At 45.4% G+C, this 24,618-nt stretch overlaps 1 protein-coding gene across 1 annotated transcript in view; it reads right to left on the reverse strand.

The window, feature by feature from the left end:
* Nucleotides 1–453: 453 nt before the first annotated feature.
* RAB10 (RAB10, member RAS oncogene family) overlaps nt 454–24,618 on the reverse strand; it is a 54,278-nt gene continuing 30,113 nt past the window's right edge. The window contains exons 2-6 of the mRNA XM_084829555.1: nt 18,246–18,306; nt 9,598–9,736; nt 8,669–8,758; nt 2,424–2,525; nt 454–869 (exon numbers count right to left, since the gene is read on the reverse strand). Coding sequence (XP_084685681.1) covers nt 786–869; nt 2,424–2,525; nt 8,669–8,758; nt 9,598–9,736; nt 18,246–18,306 — 476 coding nt within the window. The 3' untranslated portion in view covers nt 454–785. The remainder of the gene's footprint in view (nt 870–2,423; nt 2,526–8,668; nt 8,759–9,597; nt 9,737–18,245; nt 18,307–24,618) is intronic.

A 24,618-nucleotide genomic window follows, 5' to 3' on the forward strand; every position in this document is an offset into this window, starting at 1 on the left:
CTGTGATCAGCGCTTTGAATTAAATTTGGCAAACATACTGTATTGCCTTCTCTTAACACATCACACCATAAAAAAAAAAGGTAAAACTAGCATGCAAGCAAAAAGGGGGAAATTGCTAGAGAAAGAAAATGGCAGCAGGAACTGGTCAGCATTACCCCCCCCCCCCCCGGAAAGGAAACACCAAGCAGGTTGGAATATCTGCTCTAACCCCTTTGTCCTCAATTCACTACATCAATCACAGTAAAGTCATCATGGGAGAATTTGATCTCCTGTCTTGCTTCTACCAGAACAGAAAGAAAAAGAGGGGGAGGGAGAACCAAAGTTCCTTTCCATGTAAGGCACAGGACAAAATAAACCCCATTGACATACTCAAGGCAAATGAGTTTTTTGCTGATGCAAATATGGTGACTTAAGCACAGTATTCATAACAAAACCCCACTGTTGTACAAAATAAACTGTTAATGCTAAGTTTTATTCTTGTACAATTTGCAGACTGGAGCTGAAAGGATTGCTCTAAATTTTAACGTTAAGACTGGGCTATAATACAATGAGAATGTGGTGCTGAGTTGAGCTGGTACATTAAAAATAAAGTCAGACATGATTTTAATACAGTTTGTTTCAAGATAATTATAGTCAGCGAGCTCTCTCTAACAGAAGAACAAAGGAAAGGTGGAGCCATGTTAAGATGAGGAACAAAAACAATGAAGGTTAAAAATGGGCGAAGTGGTTTATTCCGCAGCAAGAAGAGGAGGGGTGGCGGGTGGCGCTTGGCAAGGGGAGCACACTCAGCAGCACTTGCTCTTCCAGCCGGTGACACCGCCTCCGCTGCTGATATCTACATTTTCACTGTTGGGCTCTTTTACAGGCGTCTGAAACAAAGAAGCCACACAGGAGTTGAGACAAACCCCAAGGTCCAAGAGTTTTCTCTCAGTCACTAAACAGACCAAAGCAAGTTGAATATGCAGCCACTCATGTTCAAACAAAGCGCCTGATGACAAGAGTTCCCGCATTGTTAGGTTACCTTTACAGAAGAAGCTGGTCATGGATAAACTCTACCAAAAACAATGGTATTTAGCCACACGCTGATTCTGATGAGACTTAAGTCATGCCGCACTACTCTGGATTGTGAGTGTGTCCTCACAACTTTGCGAGGCAGACTATGGTTTTGTTTATTGTTCACCGAGAGGTTTTTGTAACAATAAAAGACACTCCCTCTCTCCTTCCCAGTTCTACAGTTGATGGCACAAGACACAGGACAATAAGTCTCCATTTCCCCTGGTTCCCTCCTCCTCCCCCCACCTTTCCCTTCAGGTCACTGAGAGGTGTTAAGTTCTGTGTCTTACATATGAAACCATTTACAGTCATCACTTTCACATCTGCTAATTTGCCTATTACAGTATTATATTTTAAGAAAAAGAAAACAAAATAATGGGGAAAAAGGAGAGCAGAAATGTGAAAGGAAGGTAAAAAAAAGAATAAAACAGAACATGGTATTGATAGTGCAGAGGGGTGGGCTCTTATGCAGACTCCTCAGTCAGCATAAGAGTTCTACAAAAAAATTCTGCCAGACATTTTGGAAGTTATCTTCCCTCTTTTTATGCAAACTATTCCTCCATGAGCTGTGAGCTCCAAGAGGTCTTTTGTCCACTGATCCACATCAGAGGACCCGGTGGCTCTCCACCTCTGTGGTAGGGTATGCTTGGCAGCGAGTGTGGCCTTAAAAACCAGGCTCTCTGTTCTTCAGACATGCCCCATTTTAAAGGTATGTGCCCTATAATAGCCTGGATAAATTGAATAGAACAGAGTTTGTTTAAGGTTATACTGATTTTTGTTAATTAAGAACAGAGGGCATGTTTTTATAAGGCCCCTACTCACCGCAAGGTCAAGACTCTGCTCTACTCACAGGCGTTTGAAGGCACATGGCAGGCTTGTTATGCATCAGTTGTTTTGACTGTGGTTCTTCTGGTGTTTTAGTCGTCACATTTTGGTATTGTAATGAAAATTGCTTTTAGCTGTTTTACATTTTAGATGTTTTTAATAATTTTGTCATAAGACGCCTGGGGCCTGGTTAAAAGAGAGGCGTTTAATAAATTCAAACCCTCATCATCACCATTATCGAATTACTTCTTTCAAAATATGGTATCACAATACAGGCCCAGAGAAGGTGGGAGAGATTAGCTGTGGTGCTTGACATCGCCAGTCATCCGTTTCTGTTTGGATGCTTAAGTGGAAAAAACATTTTGGGGTGGCAGACTATCATTTTTATGGAAAGGAGGCCGACACGGTAGCTATGAGCAAGCGGTGGGCATCTGTGTTTTGCGCACCCTAAGTTGCTGAGCCTCAACGGCTCTCAGACAAGTTCAGGTTGAGCTGCTCCTCTCCACGCCCCATGTTCGGCTGAGAGCAATCAAGGCTGCAGTTACCTTTCGAAGAATGTCTTCCGCTAGCGTGAGGAACGCCTTCTCAATGTTTGTATTTGCTTTTGCGCTAGTTTCGAAAAACCTAATACCATGCTCCCTTGCAATCTAGGCCAAAAGGAGAAAGTCTGTTAGGCTAGCCAACGCTTCCTGAATCTGCCACACATCAGCAACGGGCAGCCGGCTCAAATCTACTACACGAGTTACAAGGCAATATAGAAATGTTGCAAGACTAATGTCCCTGAAGAAGTGTACAAACAAAACAATTAAACAGATTTAATTCATATAATGTTTTAAAATGTTTTAATAACACATAATGCAAACATGAATTGCTACCGTATGCAAAAGGACAGGTTGCTTACCTGTTAACTGTGGTTCTTTGAGGGGTCATCTGCATTCACACATATGAGCTCTGTGTGGAGCCTCAATTTGGGAAACTTTCAAAGCTGAGAAAAATTTTGGTGGGAACCCTCCCCCACCATCCCGGTGCACATGTCCGGGTGGGTTCCTGCCTATTCCCTCGGTTTAACAAGACCCAAATGTGGCCTCGGAACCGAGAGAAGTATGTCATTTTGGTACCCAGAAAAAAATACAACAGTCATGAAACCGAAGTGGGAATGGTGAGTGGGTTGTGTGAATGCACAGATGACCACCTGAAGATCCAATTACAGGAAAGCACCCTGTCCTCCTTCTTTGTGGTCTCTGTGCATCACGTATATGGGCGAGTAGAAGCTCACTTACCGGGGGGGGGGGGGGGGGTCGGTGTCAGAATGCAGTACTGACGACAGGACAGCATGACCAAAGGAACAGTCTGCTCGAGACCGCATAGCGGACAATGCTGCAGAAACATCAATGGGGTTGCCCAAGTAGCAGCACGGCACAGCTCCGGAATGGAGACACCCCTGTCAAATGCTATCGATGTCACCATGGCCCTTGTGGAGAGCACTGTCACCTTACCCAAATATAGATTAGCTAACTGGTAGGAGAGGGTAATAGTGCGAATGACTCAGGAGACCAGTCTCTGACCTGACAGCGGGAGGCACTTTTGTCTTCCTCCACAGCAAACAAAAAGTTTTGGCAACTTGCAAAAAACCTCTGTTCTAGATTTAAAGAAGGTCAATGCCCTTCTCACGTCCAAAGCATGCAATCTAGATTCCAAACCCAATGTTGGTGATGGAAAGAAAGCAGGGAGGACAATGTCTTGGTTAACGTGGAAAGCCAAAACTACCTTCGGTAAAACTTGCACATCTGGCCAAATAACAACTTTATCTTTGTGGAAGACCATGTAAGGTTCATCCACGCTAAGAGCTGCTAGCTCACTAGCCCATCTGGCAGAAGTTATCGCTACCAAAAAGGCTATCTTCCAAGATAATAGTTGGAGATCTGCTGTTGCTAGAGGCTCAAAGGGCTTAACTGCTAGAGCCTGGAGAACTACTGACAGACTCCAACTTGGAATTGGAACTTTAACTGGAGGCCGAAGATTTCATACTCAAAGAAACTGCCAAGTATGGGGGCATGAAAAAACAGTTAAACCCACTGTCAGTGCATGCAATGCTGAAATCGCTGCCAGATAAACCTTAATAGGCAAGAGTTTGAACCCCCTTTCAAACAAAGACAACAGGAACTGTAAAATCAGAAGGAGGGAACAGGTAACTGGGACTAACCCTCTTGAAGTCACGAACGCCAAAAACTTGTCCCATTTAAGGGCACAGGAATGTCCAGTTACTGGCTTCCTAGCTACCTCTAAGACCGTTTGGATTGGCTACGAAAACTGTGACAAATCATGCAAGGTTGCAGCCTCCATGCCTTCAGCCCCAACGTTTGAAGTTCAGGGTGTCGGATGTGGCCGTCCCACTGATACAAGAGATCTAGTCTCATTGGGAGTCAAAGACACTGATGCCAACACTGCTGAAGCAATGGGGTGAACCATCCCTGCAATGGCCACCACAGGATTATGACTATGCAGTCTGTGTTGTCGTCTGGAATCTTCAAGAATACTTGAGTCAACAGTGGAAATGGCGGGAAGAGGTAGTAAAACCCCTGGTTCCAAATTAGAAGGAAGGCATCCCCCAGTGAGGTTCAACCTATGCCTGCTCTGCTGCAATAACTCTCACACACCCCGTCTCCATTGCAAACAAGTCTATCACAGGGTCTCCCCAACAACTGAACAAACTCTGTACCAACTCAAGATGGAGTTGCCCCTCATGTGACACTCGGTACAAGCAACTTAGGTGATCTGCTAGAATGCTGTTGGATCCCGCCATGTGTACTGCTATCAGGGAGATTCCTTTCGCAATGCACCAACTGAAGATGTCTAGCGTAAGTGTCACTAAGGGGGGGGGGGATTTCATTCCCCCTTGCTTGTTTAAATAATAAACCATGGTTGTGTTGTCAGATGCAACTTGCACCACCTTGCTGCAGACATCAAGCTTGAAAGCCTTCAATGCTTTCTGGACTGCAAGCAGCTCGAGGAACTTGATGTGCTTGTCCCGTTCCAATTTTGTATAGAGACCATGTATTTTTGAGGGATCCACAGTGCACTCCTCATCTCTGTAGGGATTTGTCTGTTGTAAGCGACCTGGATGGCAATGCCCAGTGAAAAGGCACTCTGGAGAGATGACGACGGAGGAACATCCACCACTGAAGTGAAGGCGAATGTGCCTTGCGTCGTCTGAAGGATCGAACACCTCATTGAACCATAACTGGAGGCTTATCATTCGAAGGCGGGCAAATTGTACTACCACTGTCTTAGTGGCCATGAGTCCCAATAGCCTCTGGAGGGAAAAGGCGGTTACTGTGCTGAAACAAAAGACTTCTCTTACTAAAGCTACTAGTGCATCTGCTCGATTCCGTGGGAGAAAGGCTTGACCCCACTCGGAGTCCAAAACTGCGCCTATAAACTGAATGGTTTGGCTCAGTTCCAAAGAAGACTACTGAATGTTTATATAAAGGCCAAGTGCTTTTAAGAGCTCGCAGGTGAGACAGACTGAGCGAAGAAGGCCTTGACAGGAGGGTGCCGCTATGAGCCAATCATCAATGTAAGGAAAGAGAGTCACCCCCTGCAACCGGAGGTGGGCACAAACCACTGTGCCATGCACTTCATAAAGACTCTCGGTGCGGTGGAGAGACCCAATGAGAGGAGGCAGAACTGGTATGCCTGCACCCCAATGGCAAAGCGAAGATAACATTGGCTTGACTTTGTGATCACTATGTGGAAATATGTGTCTTTGAGGACGACTGATGCGAACCAGTCACCTCTCTGCAACAGCAGCAATATTGTGGTCAACAGTCATACAGAATTTCCTAAGTGTGATGAAGAAATTCACGTCTCGTAGATCTAGATTTGAACATAGCCCTCCTTTTCTCTTTGGTACGGTAACGTTTCAAGAATAGAGGCCTTGAAGAATTTGATGATTGGGCACACGTAAAGCTACCTCCACTTTCAAAACATCCAATGGTGGCGTTGGACAGACTGGACAGAGTGGGGGAAGGGCGTCAAACTCGATCCTGTATCCTCTGCTGATTATTGACAGCACCCAAAAATCTGAGAACTTGATGTGATTTGCTTCCAGGCCAGGAGAAATTGGGAAAGACGAGACCGAAACTTTGAAGACTGGTGGTTGAGGACACATCATACTTGAGTCAAAGACAATTCTTACCTCCAGGATCAGGCTTGCGGTAGGTAGGTCAGAACTTAAGATGAAGTATACTGTTGCTGCAAAACAGATGCTGACCTTGCTGCTGTCTCTGGTATCAATCGCCCTGATGTCTCTGTTGTTGGAAACCTGGGTGTCGGAACCAGCGACAAGGCTTGAAGGGGGTCGGGAGCCTGAGTGAGTCCCATCTCTTTGGCTATGGCCTTCACTTTCTGGACAGAGTCCATAGCGTTGTCTGTGGTCGCATTAAATAACCCATGCCATCAAATGGAAGATCCTCAATACAGGATCTTCTTGAGACTGCCATGCATGCCGTCAAAGAGCAATTGCGCCAATCATAGCCTTCACTCTGCAGTTCGACTTATGACAGGCAGTGTTGATCTGTTGCCTTGCCACTCGACTCGCTTCAGCCTGGAACACCCTGGCAAGTTCTCTCTGATCATCAGGTAAGTGGTCACATAGCGATCCTATCTTTTCCCACAGGAACGTTTGAACACTGTGCCATAGTGACCTGATAGTTCACGACTCTGAGGCTCAAAGCTGCAGATGAATAGATTCTACAGCCCATGAGGTCGAGTCTGTGCTCCTCTTTACCCACTGGAGCAGAATGTTGTTTGTGGGAGCGACTTTGTGCCGATTCGACAATTACAGAGTTAGGGTGCGGATGTGTGAACAAAAATTCGGTTCCCTTTCCAGTACTCTGCACATGCTCTCCTGTCTCTTTGAAGCAGGCGACATAGACGCTGTTTCAAAGTTCGAAGCAATGTCAGTAAGAAGGGAATAGCAACAGGCATTGATGTTTTGACATTAACAGCATCAAACACCAGATTCTTAAGATGTTCGATGGGTTGCTGTGTCTCTATTCCTAAGGATTGTGCCATTCTCACAATTTGTTCAGAAAATTGGTCTAGATCTTCCGAAGGTGAAATGGGGTCTTGTGAACCTACTGCCCCATCCAGAGATGAGACTGATGGAGCAACAGAGGAGTATGATACAGAATCAGACTGATCATTATTGGTAGCAGACTGAGGCGACTCTCAGCGTCGAGGTATGAACGGAGGTGGTTGGGGGGCTAGATCCTGTCCTTTGTCACGAGGCAGGGTGGAATCCCTAGTTTCACCCTCTGACATCAAAGCTATCTGTACCAGGTCAATCCTCAGCGTCGATGCATGCTCCATTTCAAGCCCTGGTACCAATAGCTCAGATGTTGTCGATATTGGCGAGTTTAACAACGGTGGCAGCGGAGGAAGGTCTCTTGGATGCTCTGAATGAGATTTTCTCTCATCTTTCCCTGTTTTCTGTTTCTCCAGGTCTGCGGTCTTAGGCATCCAAGCCTTCTTTGACAACTTTTTAGCTGTAGACAGCATCAAAGATCTCCCCAGAGTAAGTGGTTTCTCCGTCCTGCCTATGGCTAGAGCTGGCACAGAGGGAGAGGCAGGCAGTTGCACTCTCTCAGACCTCTCTCCCGTGCGAGTTACTTTTGCATAGGCAGACGTCTGTGCCATTGGAGCTTTAGGGGGGTCTCAACAGCAGCCAGTGCCCTTTCCCAAAGTTCTGCTCGCAGTCTATCGGCATGGTTTCTGTAGGCTTGCTTGGAAAAACCCTGACAGAATGAACACGCCTCTCCCACATGCCCTCTGAGACAAAAAAGACAAAGGAAATGCCTGTCTGACTGCGGCAATTTACTCCCACACTGCGAGCACTTCCGAAAGGGTGCCTTCAAGGCCATATGCCCTGAGGTGAATGGCTCGCGATCAACGGACCACTCTCCCCTGAAAGGAAAAATAATACCAAAATAAAATAATCTGAAAAGAGTGAAAGAACTATAGGAGATAGAGACAGAACAAATTCTAAGCTAAATAGCAAAAAAAGACAGTCCTACATGGACAAAGTTTCCCAACAAGGCACCACAGTTGGCAGTTGAAGAAGAACTGAGGGAATAGGCGGGAACCTGCCCGGACATGCACACTAGGACAGTGGGGGAGGGTTCCTGCCAAAATTTTTCTCAGCTTTGGAAATTTCCCAGATTGAGGCTCGTGCAGGTGCAGAGCCCATATGTGTGATGCACAGAGACCACAAAGAAGAATTCACACATTCATACCTCTCTCATAGTGTGGGGGATAAGAGGAAAGAGCTTATTAACACTCTGCAAGTTGAACACATTTAGCAAGACACAAATCAGTCCAGAGAAAGAGGGAGTGGAAAGCTTCTAGTCCTCACTGAAATCAAATCAGGTTAGAATATTACATGGGTCAAATCAAGGAAGAGCACTCACTCATCTGAAGACTGGGCTTTGTTGTTTACATTTGCATGTAACAAAATGACAGTTCTATGAAGCAAATATAACACATCTACCAACTCAAGTTAGACAGCTGCTGGGACTGTAGAAATGTTTTATCACGTGCAGATTAGCTGCAGCCTCCCAGCCCTCAGTCCACACTTGAGACAGACCGCTCCAGGCAACAGATGCTCACAGCATGGTTCCAGGTGGTTCAAGCTGTCCAGAGATTGCCCAGAGGAAGCTAGAGGCCTCCTTCTCAGATCCCTCTGCCCATCCTGCCACCAGCGCAGACTCTTTGCTGAACTGCCACTCACCTGTTCACCTTTTGCTTTGGGTACCACCCTCTTGTCATCCATATCACACTTGTTTCCTAGAAGCATTCTCTCCACATCTTCATTGGCATGCTAGGGTGCAACCAAAAAACACCTTACGTTTCCACACAGCATCGTACCAACATGCTTTTGAAAGCAAGTCATCTATTTCAGTTTGAGCAATCCATCATATACTGCAGTGTTTAGAAGAATGCAGAACCAAACCTTCTACTATTTAAGAAGGCTGACATCTTGAAATTAGGTAGAGAAACATTGTTATTCTGAAGCAACAGAAGACAGTTTGTGCCTGATGGTTGGCACATGGACTAGGAAAGTCTTTCCTATAATGTTTTCAAAGCTTAAGAACTTTCAGTTCTTTCAATGGCAGTCAGTAGCCCAGAAGTCTATTTCCCGTCTCACTAACACACACATCTTCTGGTCACGTGCCTTTATAAAGGAGAGGGAAGGACGATTAAGAACCAATTCCTGTGCTTAGCATTAACGAAAACGTTTGAGGGGAGGGACACTGGGGCCATGGTTAGTTAAGGCAAAGGAAATGAGATTATGAGACCCTCTCTACCAAAATACAGTCAGTCTAGGTAACAGAAAAACAGATTAAGAACTTATCTAGTATTTAACCTAAGGAAGACAGTTTAACAATGCAACAGGCTGCTTCAAGAGGCTGCAGAAGCATCTTCTTGGAAGTCTGCAAGAAGAGGCTGGACAGACAGCCCTTAATGATAGTTTAGATACAGAAGCTCTTGATGTCATGATTGTGGGAACAACAGGGTCCCTGCCAAATCAGAAATTATTTTATATGCAACAGCACTTTTTGCTGAGGCAAACACATCTTGCTCGGTTCCAAAGAGTCACTTTTTGCCATACAGCCCTTTCACAGCAAAGCACAAACATCTTCCCCACCCACTGCTCACCTCGTCGATGTTTCTGAGCCATTTGCTGATGTTTTCAAAGCTTTTGGCATTGGTGATGTCATACACTAGCATGATTCCCATGGCACCTCTGTAGTAGGAGGTGGTGATGGTGTGAAACCGCTCCTGCCCTGCCGTGTCCCTGGGAAGGAAAGAAGAAAACATTCAACCATCTAGCAAAGCTTCAGGTGAAAAGTACTGCTAAGTAGGATGGACATTAAATGACCAGAATGAGGCATAAATACATCCATTCTACTTCAGTTCTGCTACCCTTGAAGACACTTGATCACTCTTTTGTAGAAGCATCTTAAACAGCCTTCATTAGTATCTGAGTTCTCAAAAGAACTCAAACAGAGCCCTGCTGGATCAGACCAAAGGCTTATCTAGTCCAGCACTCTCTTCCCACAGTGGCCAACCAGAAACCTGTGGGAAGCCCACAAGTAGCACATGGGTACGATTATAGCACACTCCTGCTCAGGTTCCCCAGCAAGTGGTGGTTGTTGTTCAGTCGTGTCCGACTCTTCGTGACCCCAAGGACCATAGCACGCCAGGCCTTCCTGTCCTGATCCTGGAGGCAATATACAGCCATCATGACTAATAACCAGTGATACTAATAACCAGTGATACCCTCCAATCTGTACCCCCTCCCCGATTTTTAAAGCCATCTAAGATAGCAGCCATCACTACACTTTGTGGTAGTGAATTCCATAGTTTTAACTATGCACTGCTGTGTAAAGAAGTACCTCCTTTTATGAGTCCTGAATCTCCTACCGTTCAGTATTCATTGGACAACTACATTGGGTTCTCGTATTATGAGAGGCTGAAAAACTTAGAATCATAGAATAGTAGGGTTGGAAGGGGCCTCTAAGACCATCGAGTCCAAGTCCAACCCTCTGCTCAATGCAGGAATCTAGGTCAAAGCGTCCCTGACAGATGGCTGTCCAGCCTTGTCTTGAACACCTCCAGTGTGGGAGAGCCCACCACCTCCCTAGGGAATTGGTTCCACTATCGTATTGTTCTAACTGTCAGGAAGGTTTTCCTGATGTTCAGCTGGAATTTGGCTTCCTGGAACTTAAGCCCATGATTCCGTGTCCTGCACTCTGGGATGATGGAGAAGAGATCCTGGCCTTCGCCTCTGGGACAACCTTTCAAGTACTTGAGGAGCGCTATCGTATCTCCCCTCAGTCTTCTCTTCTCAAGGCTAAACATGCCCAGTTCTTTCAGTCTCTCCTCATAGGGCTTTGTTTCCATTCCCCTGATCATCTTTGTTGCTCTCCTCTGAAACCTCTCCAGTTTGTCTGCATCCTTCTTAAAGTGTGGTGCCCAGAACTGGACACAGTACTCCAGATGAGGCCTAACCAGTGCTGAGTAGAGGGGAACTAGTACTTCCCGGGATTTGGAAGCTATACTTCTATTAATGCAGCCCAAAGGGGCATTTGCCTTTTTTGCAGTCACATCACACTGTTGGCACATATTCAGCTTGTGATCGACAACAATGCCAAGATCCTTCTCGCTTGTAGTATTGTTGAGGCAAGTATCCCCCATCTTGTAACTGTGCATTTGGTTTCTTTTTCCTAGGTGCAGAACTTGGCATTTATCCCTATTAAATTTCATTCTGTTGTTTTCTGCCCAGCGCTCCAGCTTATCAAGATCCCTTTGAATTCTGTTTCTGTCTTGCAAAGTATTAGCTATCCCGGCCAATTTTGTGTCATCTGCAAATGTGATCAGCATTCCCTGCACCTCCTCCTCCAAGTCATTAATAAAAATGTTGAAGACCACTGGGCCTCTTTTCTTCACTCTTTTCTGCCTCTATTTACCATTGCTTAGGAAGATCAATGGCAAAGATACCGTACAGCCTCAAAAAGAACAGCAGAGTAATGTTGTAGGGGGGCAGGAGGGCTGCCCCTCCCAAGCGCCATCTGCTTTAGTTATCAATAGGAACAGAGGAGATCAAGGTAAATTCTGGCTATGTGAGCACCTGGAACAGAAATCCAGTTTATTTATTTACTGCATTTATACCCCGCCTTTTTTCCTCTTGCAAGGAACCCAAGGCGGCTTACATTATCATCCTCCTCTCCATTTTATCCTCACAACAACAACCCTGTGAGGTGGGTTGGGCTGAGAGTGTGTGACTGGCCCAAAGTCACCCAGTGAGCTTCCATGGCCAAGTGGGGACTAGAACCCGGATCTCCCAGCTCCTAGTCCAACACTCTTGCCACTATACCACACAGTTTAAAGCACTTCTTCCCATTATCCATTGTCAATCCATACCCATCCCCTTCAGGAACAGCACCACCACAACATCCCTTCCTGCATCATCCTCTGAGGGGCAGCTATGTGTTTTCTTTTTGCTGCAACAGACATCTTGAGGAATAACATATTTATTATTGCAGAAGCCGCCTAGCAGACGCACAAGGACTTATTCATTCTCCACCAGGATAGCTTGCTACTGGCCAGGGCTGGAGGAAGTGGGGTTGACATCTGGTACACAGCACTTGCTAAATAAGATGCACGCCTCAAGGAGAACAAAGCGCAGAGATTCACACCCCAGAAACTCTTAAGACAGTGAACTTGTTCATACCACAACTACAGTAGGTTGGAACTTTAATACAACAAATATTAAAGATGAGAAAATAAAAGCAGTAATACTGGAATAGTGAGTGGCTTAAGTTGGGTATATGTTGAAAGTTCAGTATCCACCCTGGAGAATAATGCTTTTAGAAGGGAAGTGGTTTTGTAATCTTAATGCTTTCATATTAATAGGAGCATCATATAATAGCTATAATGCATCATCATGTTCTGAAATGCTAAGTAGTCCTTCTGGCACTGGAGGGAATTGTTGCCTTTACTGTACCCTTTTAAGCAACGTAGTTCTACTCCCATTAGCTTGGTCTCTCTAGTCAATTAAGTATCTCAACCCAGATTTTGTTGGTCACCAATTTTAGAATGCTTTTTTATTCTCATAAAAACACACAAAAAAATGGAGAAAAACAAGTTTTCTATATTGGGGCTTCCAAAGTACCTGGGAGTATGGCTTGGTGGAAACTCAAACAGAAGTGTCTGTCCATGCATCGTCTGGAGGTTTCATTGATCAATGGCGCTATTCTGACTGGCAAGTTTAATTGTTTAACTGCATATTTAATTCAGTGCTTGGTATACACACACACCCCACCCCTACCCTGCAGGCTGATAAGACTGTATTTAATAATCCTCTAGCTAGGAGATCAGGCTTGCCAGACTCTCCCTTGTAGTCAGCTTCACATTGCAGGGAGGTGGGCGACCCTCTAGCATCTGCGGGATGCTTTGTTAACCTGGCCCAGCCACAGGAGGCGGTGGTGGTGGCGGTGATGGGAGCAGAAGACAGGCAGCCTGCCTGAAGCAGGAGCAAGGCTAGTGTTCGATTCCCTAGCACACAGGTCTGCATTTCAGCTGCAAAGCTGAGAGAAAGCTGCTGCAAGGGGCTTCATATTACATCTGCCTTCACCTAGGAAGACCAACGCAGCTTTCCTAAGCAGACGGCGAAACAGAAGCTGGGGATGAGGAGCAGATGGGAGCGTAGCAGTCATGGGTGCAACTGGTGGTGCAAGAGGGGGACTGAAAGGATGACCCCGAATCTGAGAAGACAGTATGAGAGAAGAGACAATGAGCCGTAGGAGTTAAGCTGGCAGAACAAATGAGGCAAAGGGAAACATAGTGGCATGTGGGTGGGAGAAAATCTCAATGCCAACTAACAAGAAAGAAAAAAGATTGAGAGAAAATTTAGGGAGGGAGAAGACAGAGAAAAGGGATACATGCCCAATTAGCATACATGTGGAAAGAGATACAATATCAGTGGCCGGGGGTGGGTGTCCTCAAATCAGACACTTTACAACTGAAGGGTGCTTTATTCACCCCCGAGAGCAGGACATCGGCGGCTGGCTGTTCTGGGATTTGCCACCATGGCAGAGCGGCCAGTGGGGCTCTCCGGAGCACCTGCCCACTTTGATGCCCCCCCCCCCCCCGAGAGTGTGTGATGGTGGGATACAATCTGCCGCCCTTCCCCATCTGCCACTTGAATGCATAGGAGGGCCCGCCCAGTTTATGACGAAGTAGATGCCAACAGCTGTGCATGTTGGTCATGTATGTACGAGTGACGTTTCTTACTGCTGAAGAACTCTTGAGCTTTTGCACCAAACACACTTCGGCAGAGTCTACTAAGATCCGATTCCCAGCACTTACCACTGAAAACCATTTATAATGTCGCCTACACTTTCCAGCTAAAACCATTCAAATGTGTCAATGATTTAAAAGCGGGCTGAGGTAGGGGCATGGGGTCTCCCTTCGTCCTGGTGGTTCTGGACCTGCAGACAGCTGGCTGCTATCCAGGGAGATCCATACTTAGGTATGCAAGGATAGGCCAGGTAGTTTTGTTATTTTGGCTTGGGTATGCATTCATGAAGCTCTCCATATAGCTTTGTACCTTTTTGTGTAACTTGCTACTTCCATTCTTCCCTTTCCTTCTACCCCTTTATTGTTATCTTAGTAAACCTTTCTCCAACCTTTAGTTGGTGTGATTTCTCTGCATAACCTCAGTGCTAATTTCAGTGCCTCTTGCCTTAGGAGGGTGGCTACTGGGTATTTTGGGGGACTGGAAGGCCGGGTTTGGCCAGGTCTATTTTTCGAAGTAGAGCTGGGATTAGGTCCTGAGCGGTCCTACCTCACAAGGAGGTTGGGGTTGTTCCCAGCGGGATCCTTCACAGCGGGGATCAAATTAGTCAATCATCCCTTACCATTTGCTGTGCTGCCTTGGGCTGATGGGAGCTATAGACCAAAACATCTGGAGGGCACCAGGTTGCCCTCTCCTGACCTGAGGCCTGTGTGGGGGATTGTACAGGATGGGCCACCCAAACACAGCTACCCACCAGCAACACACTACATAACAGAGATACAGACACAGGAACCAGACCCCAAGGCAGACCCAGATGCCAACTTTGTCCCCATATCTACTCTGGCAACACTATTACAGGACCTAATAACGTTAACCATATCAGAATCTTGTAGCAGATATATGCCATCATCTGCCAGCAAGGCTCTGATGCATTCTACATAGGACAATCAGGCCAGTCTCCACACAAAACAATAAATGGACACAAATCGGACATCAGAAATGGCAATATTCAAAAGAACAGTGAGGGAACATTTCAGCCTCGCAGGACACACTCACTGACCTTACGCCGTGACCTGTCACAGTAACCATTTGAGAATAAAGGAACTTCAAAGACAGATTGCAACATGAAACGGCTGAACTACAATTCATCAAGAGGTTCAACTCTTGGCAATCACACTACATGTATTTATCACCAATGCTAGGATGTATGTGTTATCACCCAACAAGTGTTTTGTGAATGACCACTGTTAATCCTCATCCAGTCTCTAGAAAAACCTAACAAATGTCATATTTGGGGTCTTTTTGGACCCCAACCTGAATTCCAATACATTTGGAGGTATAAAATGTCCCACGATACCAATTTTTTTGTTGTTCATCATAGCGAAGTGTTTAACAATAGCAAAACACCCAGATCCAGAAAACACACAATCAGATAAGGTAGAATGTTTGTTGGGAATATACAGTAACCCCCAATTTTTGCACACAGAGTAACTAACAGCATTTCCGAATCTTCAAACATCAAATATTTTTATTTTTCATTAGAAACAATAAAAACAATGTTTTTGAACCAAAGATGGCAGAACCCCAACACAACCTGGCATGAAAGCGTTGTTCCTCTTCAGGGTCATTTTTCTACCCCATACACAAAACTGTCTCCAGTGAAGCAATGTCCCCTGTGAATAGGGATGTATGAAACCCCTTTACCTGGAGTCCGAGGGGGGTCCGCGCGGGGGGGGGGGGGAGGCGATTCGTCCCTCCTCCTTGGAATCCTTGTCAGCCGGCTCTGCCCTGTGGCGATTCCATGGAGCTGCCGGTTGGCTCTGGCTGCTGGCGGACTTCTGGCCGCTGGGAAGCAAATGGCGTCCGGTGTAGCAGACACCATTTGTGTCCCTGCTCTTTGCCATGATAGGCTACATAAATCTTCATGTAGCCTATCACGGCAAAGAGCAGGGACGCAAAGGTCGTCCGCTATGGCATTTGCGTCCCTGCTCTTTGCCGTGATAGGCTATATAAATCTTTACATAGCCTATCACGGCAAAGAGAAGGGACATAAATGGCGTCTGCTATGCTGGACGCCATTTTCTTCTGCAGATCAGCAGCGGACGGACCAGACCAGGCCGGTGGCAGGTAGGATCCATGCTGGGGCAACTTCGCGGGGTGGCGGAGGTGGGTGGTCCGTTCCACCACAGACTCCGAGGGGCTGGATTCTAAAGAACTGGAGTTCGTGGCAGAATTCTCTTAACATCCCTACCTGTGAAAGGCCATTGTTTGTGCCGGCTTACTGGCACAAAGAGCACTTTACTTCAGTGACGCAGTGCTCCTCACAAACAAACCTCCTACAGCTGATTCCCTGTCCGGTGGGTTTTTTTTTAATCTACTGCTCTAGCGCAGAAGTGACAGCATCCTTTTGATCCAGAGAGTTGTACAGGCGGAGGCAAAGGTTGGTGTACACAACCCACAGCATGTGCATCAGACTTGATGCTCGCACTTTGGCATGTCTTGCACTCTTCGTTGCACCTCGGGATGTATCAGTTCTTTCCTGAGAGCTGTAAGGAACAGGTGCCTTCTCCGTTTTGGCACTCTACTCTCCACAGAGGATGTGTGCGGACCCACAACACATAGCTGGCTATGGCTGCAATGTCCAGCATATTTTTTTTTTTAAAGCACCATGGCCACCTGTTAATTTTATGCTTACTGGCGTAGTTCCTCATAAGGTAGTCAAGGTTATCCACCCCACTTTGGTGGCACTGTAATGTGCAATTATATCTGGCTTTTTGGACTCCCCATGCACCAGCACATCATGATGCATTAAGGAGAGGAGAATGACAGCTTTCCCTTTTTGGAGAATATACGATACCAAAGTAGAGTCACAGTCAAAACCAAACAGAGATGACAGTGGTTCCCTGCATAGATGTGGCTGCATCTTGGGTGGGATGTACAGTTTATTCCTTCTCAGTGTGCCTACGTAAGTTAAGTCTTTGATTATCAATGCTTCAGCAAGTTCAATACTTGTGAAGAAATTGTCCCCCAGCACATTTCTCCCATTGTGGAAACAGGCTTCCACAAGTTTTGTCCACTGGAGATTGATCTTTCCCCCAGCAGATTACAATCAGCATAACAAGGGATTTTAGGTTTCAGTTTCTCAGTGTCTGGGTGAGGGAGGGAATTGCTCCTCTTCCTGGCACTCAAAACAGTCTAAGATAACCTGTAGTTTAATCAAAGGGGCATGGGACATTTTATGACCCAATACTTTACATTGTGTGGGATGTCAAAAACACCCCAATGATGAAAATCCATAGACTTTGTGGGATATTTTATGTCCCAGACATGTTTTGGTTTATAGAAAGAAAATTGTAAAAGGCAGGTGAGGACATCATATACTACCATGCAGATGACAATGGCCTAGAAGGACTAGATTGTAGGTCTACTTATGTGTAAGTTAAGCAACACAATATAAGCCTGGGGAAAGAAAGTCCCCCATAACAGCAGATGAGGGTTAAGCTAATTATCTCTCTCTCTACATTCTGCATTTCAATTCCCTCTTGACCTCACTGTTTACAATTCTCTTCCCACTATGTGTGTGTGCGTGCTCTGTCTCTCTCTCTCTCTCTCACACACACACACACACACGTACGTAACTCAGACAATACCCGATGCATCTGATGAAATTGACTGTAGTCCAAGAAAGCTTGGTGCCACAAGACTTTGCTGGTTTTGCTGCAACAAACATGGCTACCCCATGAACATTTCTATCCTAGTGACTCATTTTGTTAGCCACCTTGAAAGTGGAAAAGTGTATAAATCTGATCAATACAGTTAGTAGAACCTCAGCCCTTATTTTATCCAGGATTAGACACAGATTGCTCAGAAATGTCATAGGCGAAACCAACACCATGATTTTTACACTGTTTGCTATTAAACCTAATTCCATTAAAGCAACTGAAACTCAGCCTGAGTCACTAGAACTATGTCACTTTCGTAGAATGGCCACCAGCAGATCCGTGACATACACTGCTAGTGGCATATGATCACTTTCATGTAACTACAAATACATATAACAGGTAAAATACCTTAAACACACATGCACACATTCCGATTTCTTCAGCAAACTTAGTTTAGTTTTACTAACATACCCGATGGACAATATGCCACATGTCTGCTTGTTTTCATATCCAGGTCAAAAGTAGGTGTTTGGAGGAGGCAGAAATATTTCTGGGGGAAAAAAATCTTAATTGCAAGGATGTTCACCCTTTCCCAGTCCAGTTTGCTGCCACAGTTGCCCCTCTCAGCTGCCATGACACACATTTGTTCTCCTCATTCCAAAATTAGTTACATGGGTAAACTTAGCATCAGGAAACTGAACATCCAGTGAACATGATGATCTGGTTTACATGTAAGGACAACGCATGGGTCATTGAGAGGGAGTGAGAGTAAGCATAATGCCTCCATTCGTTTCTCACCTCTGCCTTCAATAAACAACCTTCATGAAAAAAGGATCACTTACCATATCTGTAGCTTTATCTTCTTTCCTTGCAATTCAACTGTTTTGATCTTGAAGTCTATCCCTATGAAATGAAATGAGAAGCAAAGTCAACTGGGCAGTATACGACAGGACAAAAAACCAACAACGATCTTGAACAGCGCAGTTATGGCAAAAACTGAAACTATGCCTACATACACTCCATAAAGCGCCAGCCAATGTCTCCAAAACTGATCCTGCAAGCTCAGGTACCAAACCAGCACAGTTTCAGTGGTAATTAGCAGTATACAATTCTTGGCCTACAACTTCTAAAACCACATAAACAAACCTCCCCAAAGGCCACAGTTTCAAGGACCATAGGGTAATAAAATCATGTTGAATATATTTCTACACTATGTAAGAATGCAAGAGCCATGATGGTTCAGACCAAGCTCCATCTACAGTAGTCCAGCGTTCTGTCCACACAGTGGCCAACCAGCTGCCCACACGAAGCCCACAAGCAGGACATGAATGCAACAGCACCCTCCCACCCATGTTCTCTAGCAACTGGTGTACATAGGCATACCGCCTCTGATACTGGAGGCAGCACATAGCCAGCAGGACTAGTAACTATGGATAGCCTTCTCCTCCAGGAATTCGTCTAACCCCCTTTTAAAGCCATCCAAACTGGTGGCCATCACTACTGTCACATTTCCCTTGGGCCCCCTCTTTCCTGATGCACTCACTCACACACACACACACACACACACACACACACACAAATAGAGAGGCTTCAGTCTCAGGCCTTTAATTCATTATCAACAGGTCGGGTACAGATGCAAATCCTCAAAGACTCTCAGGCTACAAAGGAATGCCTCCAGGGGATTCAAATGGGAACACAGTTGCCTACAGTTTGAAGTGAGGCTTGCTGGCTAGACTAACTGAGGGAGGGATGTTCCACCCTTCCAGTGATGCTGCCCTCGCCCATCGCTAACCTGGTCGACCGTCCCTCTTAGCTCTGCGCTGTAGTCTAGCATCTCTTAGGTCACAGCCCCCACTCTCCTCCTCCCGGCTTCTCACAGAGGGGGTCAAGGGGGGGCATCAGGCCCAGCCATCTGGGAGTTAGTAATCTGAGAAGCATGCCTACTGGTATCTGAACTGGCTTGGGAAAATGCATCCCCAATCTGAGCTGCTAACTATCTCCCTGCACTCAGAATCAATCCTGACAACTACATCTTGTGGTAGCAAATTCCATAGTTTAACTATGCACTGTGTGAAGAAGTCTTTCCTTTTATCTGTCTTGACTCTCCCACCAACCAGCTTCATAGCATGTTTCCCTATCCACTACTTCCACACCATGCATAATTCTGTACACCTCTAATGTCTCCCCTTACTTGCCTTTTCCCGCAAACAAGCTAAACAAGTCCCAGATTTGGCAACAGTCCCAGATGTTGTAGATATGCACTAGCTGTGCAATTCCAGACATTTGGATGACACCAAGTATCTGGTTTTATCTCAAATCCAGTGTCTGGCCTCGGTTTGGCATTGAAACTTCTATGGTCACCTCAATGGGTGACCTATGCTGGGAGAAGGGGGAGTGAGACATTCCCTATTCTCTTCCACCATTTGACAGCTTCTGATACCATTGTTCATGGACTAGATCTCTGAGATGGGGATTGGGGTGCTATGCTCCAGTGGTTCTGTTCCTACCCCGATGGCCATTTCCTGAAAAGTGTTGCTGGGAGACTCTTGCTTTGCCCCAAGACGGTTATGCTATGGTGTGCAGCAGGGCTCTATTCTGTCCCATCTTAACATCTACATGAGACCACTGAATGTGGTCATCTGAATCAGTGTGATTTGGCTCACACTGTCATCTCATAATCATACTCCTGTAATCTTCCCTCCACTAACTGCTGATGAGAACTGCAGTAAATATCAAGAAAGTTCAGTGTGCTCCAATTGAAAACCCTTATATTTAGTACTATTAAAAATCTGATGTCATAGGAACATAAGAAGCTGCCTTATACGGGGTCAAACCATGAGTTCATCTAGCTCAGTATTGTCTACACTGACTAGCAGTGACGTTCCAGGACTTTAGACAGAGGTCTTTCTCAGTATTGCCAGGAAATGCCAAGAATTGAACCTGGGATGTTCTGCATGCAAAGGATATGCTCTGCCATTGAGCTACTGCCCTTCCCCATGAAGAAAAGACTGTACTGTTTCAGCTCTGATTCCCCACTGAGATTTTCTTAATCTTTTATTATGCTGGTCTGTTATGTATCATTCTTAGGGAGTTAATTTTATCATTTCTTGCTCTGCTATTCGTTTTTATGCTATGCAAAGATATTAACTGATTGAAAGCTGCTTTGTGGGGTTTCAGAACAGGGGACGGGGGAAGAGAAGAGGGAACAAATGATTTTGGCCCCACGGTTATAATTTCAGTTTCTGAGGGCAATCCTCATTCCTGCAGAACTTCCTGATCCTCTTCCGTGTTAAAAATGCCTCTTTGACATTACCTGCAATTTTCATCAAAATGTTACTCTGACAAAAATTTCAATATGAAATAATGGAAACCAGGCCTGCCATCTAATTCATCTTTGCCTTTGAGAAAGCATAGCATCAGTTAAACCAGCTCCCACCAGCTCCAGCCAACATAGCCAATGGTGAGGGATAATGGGACCTGCCATCCAACATCTGGAGAGCCACATCGTCCCTATCCCTGTCATTCTCTGACTGAACCCAGATCCAGCTCAAGCATCCACAAAGTGACTGAACACATTTAAGGAGCATAAGACGTTCTGTTCACCAGAGGGAGCGGAATTCCGTTGCTACAGAGAACTCAACCAGGTGCTGTGGCCCAGGCCTCTTGCATTCTCCACCCGGCATGTCAAATCATGAGTCATACATGTGAGTGTTGAACATTTTAGTTTTGTTTACTTCAACTCTCCCACAGTACCCTTCCCCCAATCCACCACTAAGTTCAACAGAAGATTTTGTAAGCAGGTTTATTAACATAGGCTACTTCAAGCTGTCAAAACCAACCTATTTTGCAATCATGGAAGATTTAAGCTTTCAACAAAGTGCTCCATGATCTCCTGATGAGCAAACTAGCTCAAAGTGGGCTAGATGAAACAACGATCTGGTGGATCCACAGTTGGCTACAGAATCGGACTCAAGGAGTGCTTCTCAAACTGGGGAGAGGTACCGAGCAGGGTACCGCAGGGCTCAGTCCCGGACCCAGTGCTCTTCAACATTTTTATGAATGACTTGGAGGAGGAGGTGCAGGGAATGCTGATCACATTTGCAGATGACACCAAATTGGGCGGGATAGCTAATACTTTGCAAGACAGAAACAGAATTCAAAGTGATCTTGATAGACTGGAGCACTGGGAAGAAAACAACAGAATGCAATTTAATAGGGATAAATGCCAAGTTCTGCACCTAGGAAAAAGAAACCAAATGCACAGTTACAAGATGGGGGAGACGTGGCTCAACAACACTACAAACGAGAAGGATCTTGGAATTGTTGTTGATCACAAGCTGAATATGAGCCAACAAGGTGATGCGACTGCAAAAAAGGCAAATGCCCCTTTGGGTTGCATTAACAGAAGTATAGCTTCCAAATCCCGGGAAGTACTAGTTCCCCTCTACTCAGCACTGGTTAGGCCTCATCTGGAGTACTGTGTCCAGTTCTGGGCACCACATTTTAAGAAGGATGCAGACAAATTGGAGAGGGTTCAGAGGAGGGTAACAAAGATGATCAGGGGACTGGAAACAAAGCCCTGTGAGGAGAGACTGAAAGAACTGGGCCTGGTTAGCCTTGAGAAGAGAAGACTGAGGGGAGATAGGACAACGCTCTTCAAGTACTTGAAAAGTTGTCACCGAGAGGAAGGCCAGGATCTCTTCTCCATCATCCCAGACTGCAGGACACGGAATCATGGGCTCAAGTGACAGGAATCCAGATTCCGGCTGAACATCAGGAAAACCTTCCTGACTGTTAGAGCAATATGACAATGGAACCAATTCCCTAGGGAGGTGGTGGGCGCTCCCACACTGGAGGCATTCAAGACAAGGCTGAACAGCCACCTGTTAGGGATGCTCTGACTTAGATTCCTGCATTGAGCAGGGGGTTGGATTCAGTCTCGGTTGGCCTTCATCCAACCCATTACTGTGCCCAGGCACTGGTTCAAAATATGCATGGCCCCTCCCTATTCACCCAGCTCTATTTCTCTGTTACATCAGCATACTGATGACACCTTGCCCCAGATCTCTTGATGACCACCCCCAGGGGCTTCACGTAAACATTAAAAAGGATTGGAGACAAAATAGTACCCAGCAGCCCCCACAGCATAGCTGCCCCAGTGCTGAGACACAGTCATCAAATGCTACTTCTGGAACCATCACAAGTAGGAGCACACCATTATAAAACAATGCTCCTAATTGTCTGAGATGTAACTATTCAATTTACATGTTAAAAACTTGGAAATCCTTCAAATTCTATTTAAACATTTTGTACCAAATTATGCCTATATTTTGGTACCTATATTTTGATACTATAATTCAGGGGTCCCCAACGTGATGCTCATGGGCACCCGGAAATATTTATTTTTCCCCCATTTTTAAAATATCCATACATGGATTTGTATGAAATACATACAACTTTCTAGCAATTTATACATGGGCTGCAACAAAAGTGGACCAAATATCCAAATAAGTATCCGTCTTTCAAATGTGGAAGTGTTACAAGGTCTTCAATCCATTGCATTATAGGTGAGTGTTTATCCTTCCAGTGTTGTAATATCAATCTTTTATCTGCCAAAGGGTGCAGGGGATCCTGCACCCTTTTGACAGCTGAGCATTTATGCTGACCTTTTATGCTGATCATTTGTTAATTTCCATGAAGCAGGTAAATAATTTAAGAGTGTGTACATCAGTGAATATTAAAGACTGTTCCATTACAAACATTTTCTGTGTAATAACCAATGGACATTGCCAAAACGTATGTTTAAAAGAAGCAATAGCTGTATTGAACTTCCAGCCATTCCCCTTCATGGATCACTGCCTTGTTGTGGCGAAGGGGCTCGCGTAACTCAGTGAAGCCATAAGCTATGCCGTGCAGGTCCACCCAAGACGGACAGGTCATGGCAGAGAGTTCTGACAAAATGTGGTCCACTGGAGAAGGAAATGGCAACCCACTCCAGGATTCTTGCCAAAAAACCCCCCATGGAACGTATCACAAGGCTAAAAGAGATGATGCCGGAGAATGAGCCCCTCAGGTCGGAAGGTGTCCAATATACTACTGGGGAAGAGCAGAGGGTATTTCCAAGTAGCGCCAGAAAGAGTGAAGCGGCTGAGCCAAAGCCGAAAGGACACTCAGCTGTGGATGTGTCTGGTGGTGAAAAGAAAATCCGATGCTGTAAAGAACAATATTGTTTAGGAACCTGGAATGTAAGATTAATGAATCAAGGTAAGCTGGAGGTGGTCAAACATGAGATGGCAAGATTGAACATCGACATCTTGGGAATCAGCGAACTAAAATGGACAGGCATGGGCAAATTTAATTCAGGTGATCATCATATCTACTACTGTGGGCAAGAATCCCTTAGAAGAAGTGGAGTAGCACTCATAGTCAACAAAAGGGTGGGAAAAGCAGTACTGGGGTACAATCTCAAAAACGATAGAATGATCTCAGTATGAATCCAAGGCAAACCACTCAACATCACAGTAATTCAGGTCTATGCCCCAACCACTGAGGCTGAAGAAGCTGAGGTTGATCGGTTCTATGAAGACCTAAAACACCTTCTAGAACTAACACCAAAAAAAGATGTCCTCTTCATCATAGGGGATTGGAATGCCAAAGTAGGAAGTCAAGAAATCACTGGGATAACAGGCAAGCAAGGCCTTGGTGTACAAAATGAAACAGGACAATGGCTAATAGAGTTTTGCCAAGAGAACACGCTGATCATAGCGAACACTCTTTTCCAACAGCACAAGAGGCGACTCTACACATGGACATCACCAGATGGTGAATATCGAAATCACACTGATTATGTCCTTTGCAGCCAAAGATGGAGAAGCTCTATACAGTCAGTAAAAACAAGACCTGGAGCTGACTGTGGCTCAGATCATGAGCTGCTTCTTGCAAAATTTTGGCTTCAATTGAAGAACGTACGGAAAACCACTAAACCATTCAGGTATGACCTAAATCATATCCCTTATGAATACACAGTGGAGGTGATGAATAGATTTAAGGGATTAGACCTGATAGACAGAGTGCCTGAGGAACTATGGACGGAGGTCCGTAACATTGTTCAGGAGGCAGCAACTCAATCCATCTCCAAGAAAAAGAAATGCAAGAAAGCCAAGTGGCTGTCTGAGGAGGCTTTACAAGGAGCTGAGGAAAGAAGGGAAGCAAAAA

Source organism: Heloderma suspectum, chromosome 1 (genome assembly GCF_057233095.1).
Source record: "Heloderma suspectum isolate Gila_16-S chromosome 1, 16-S_ref, whole genome shotgun sequence".
In the NCBI taxonomy this organism is placed as follows: domain Eukaryota; kingdom Metazoa; phylum Chordata; class Lepidosauria; order Squamata; family Helodermatidae; genus Heloderma; species Heloderma suspectum.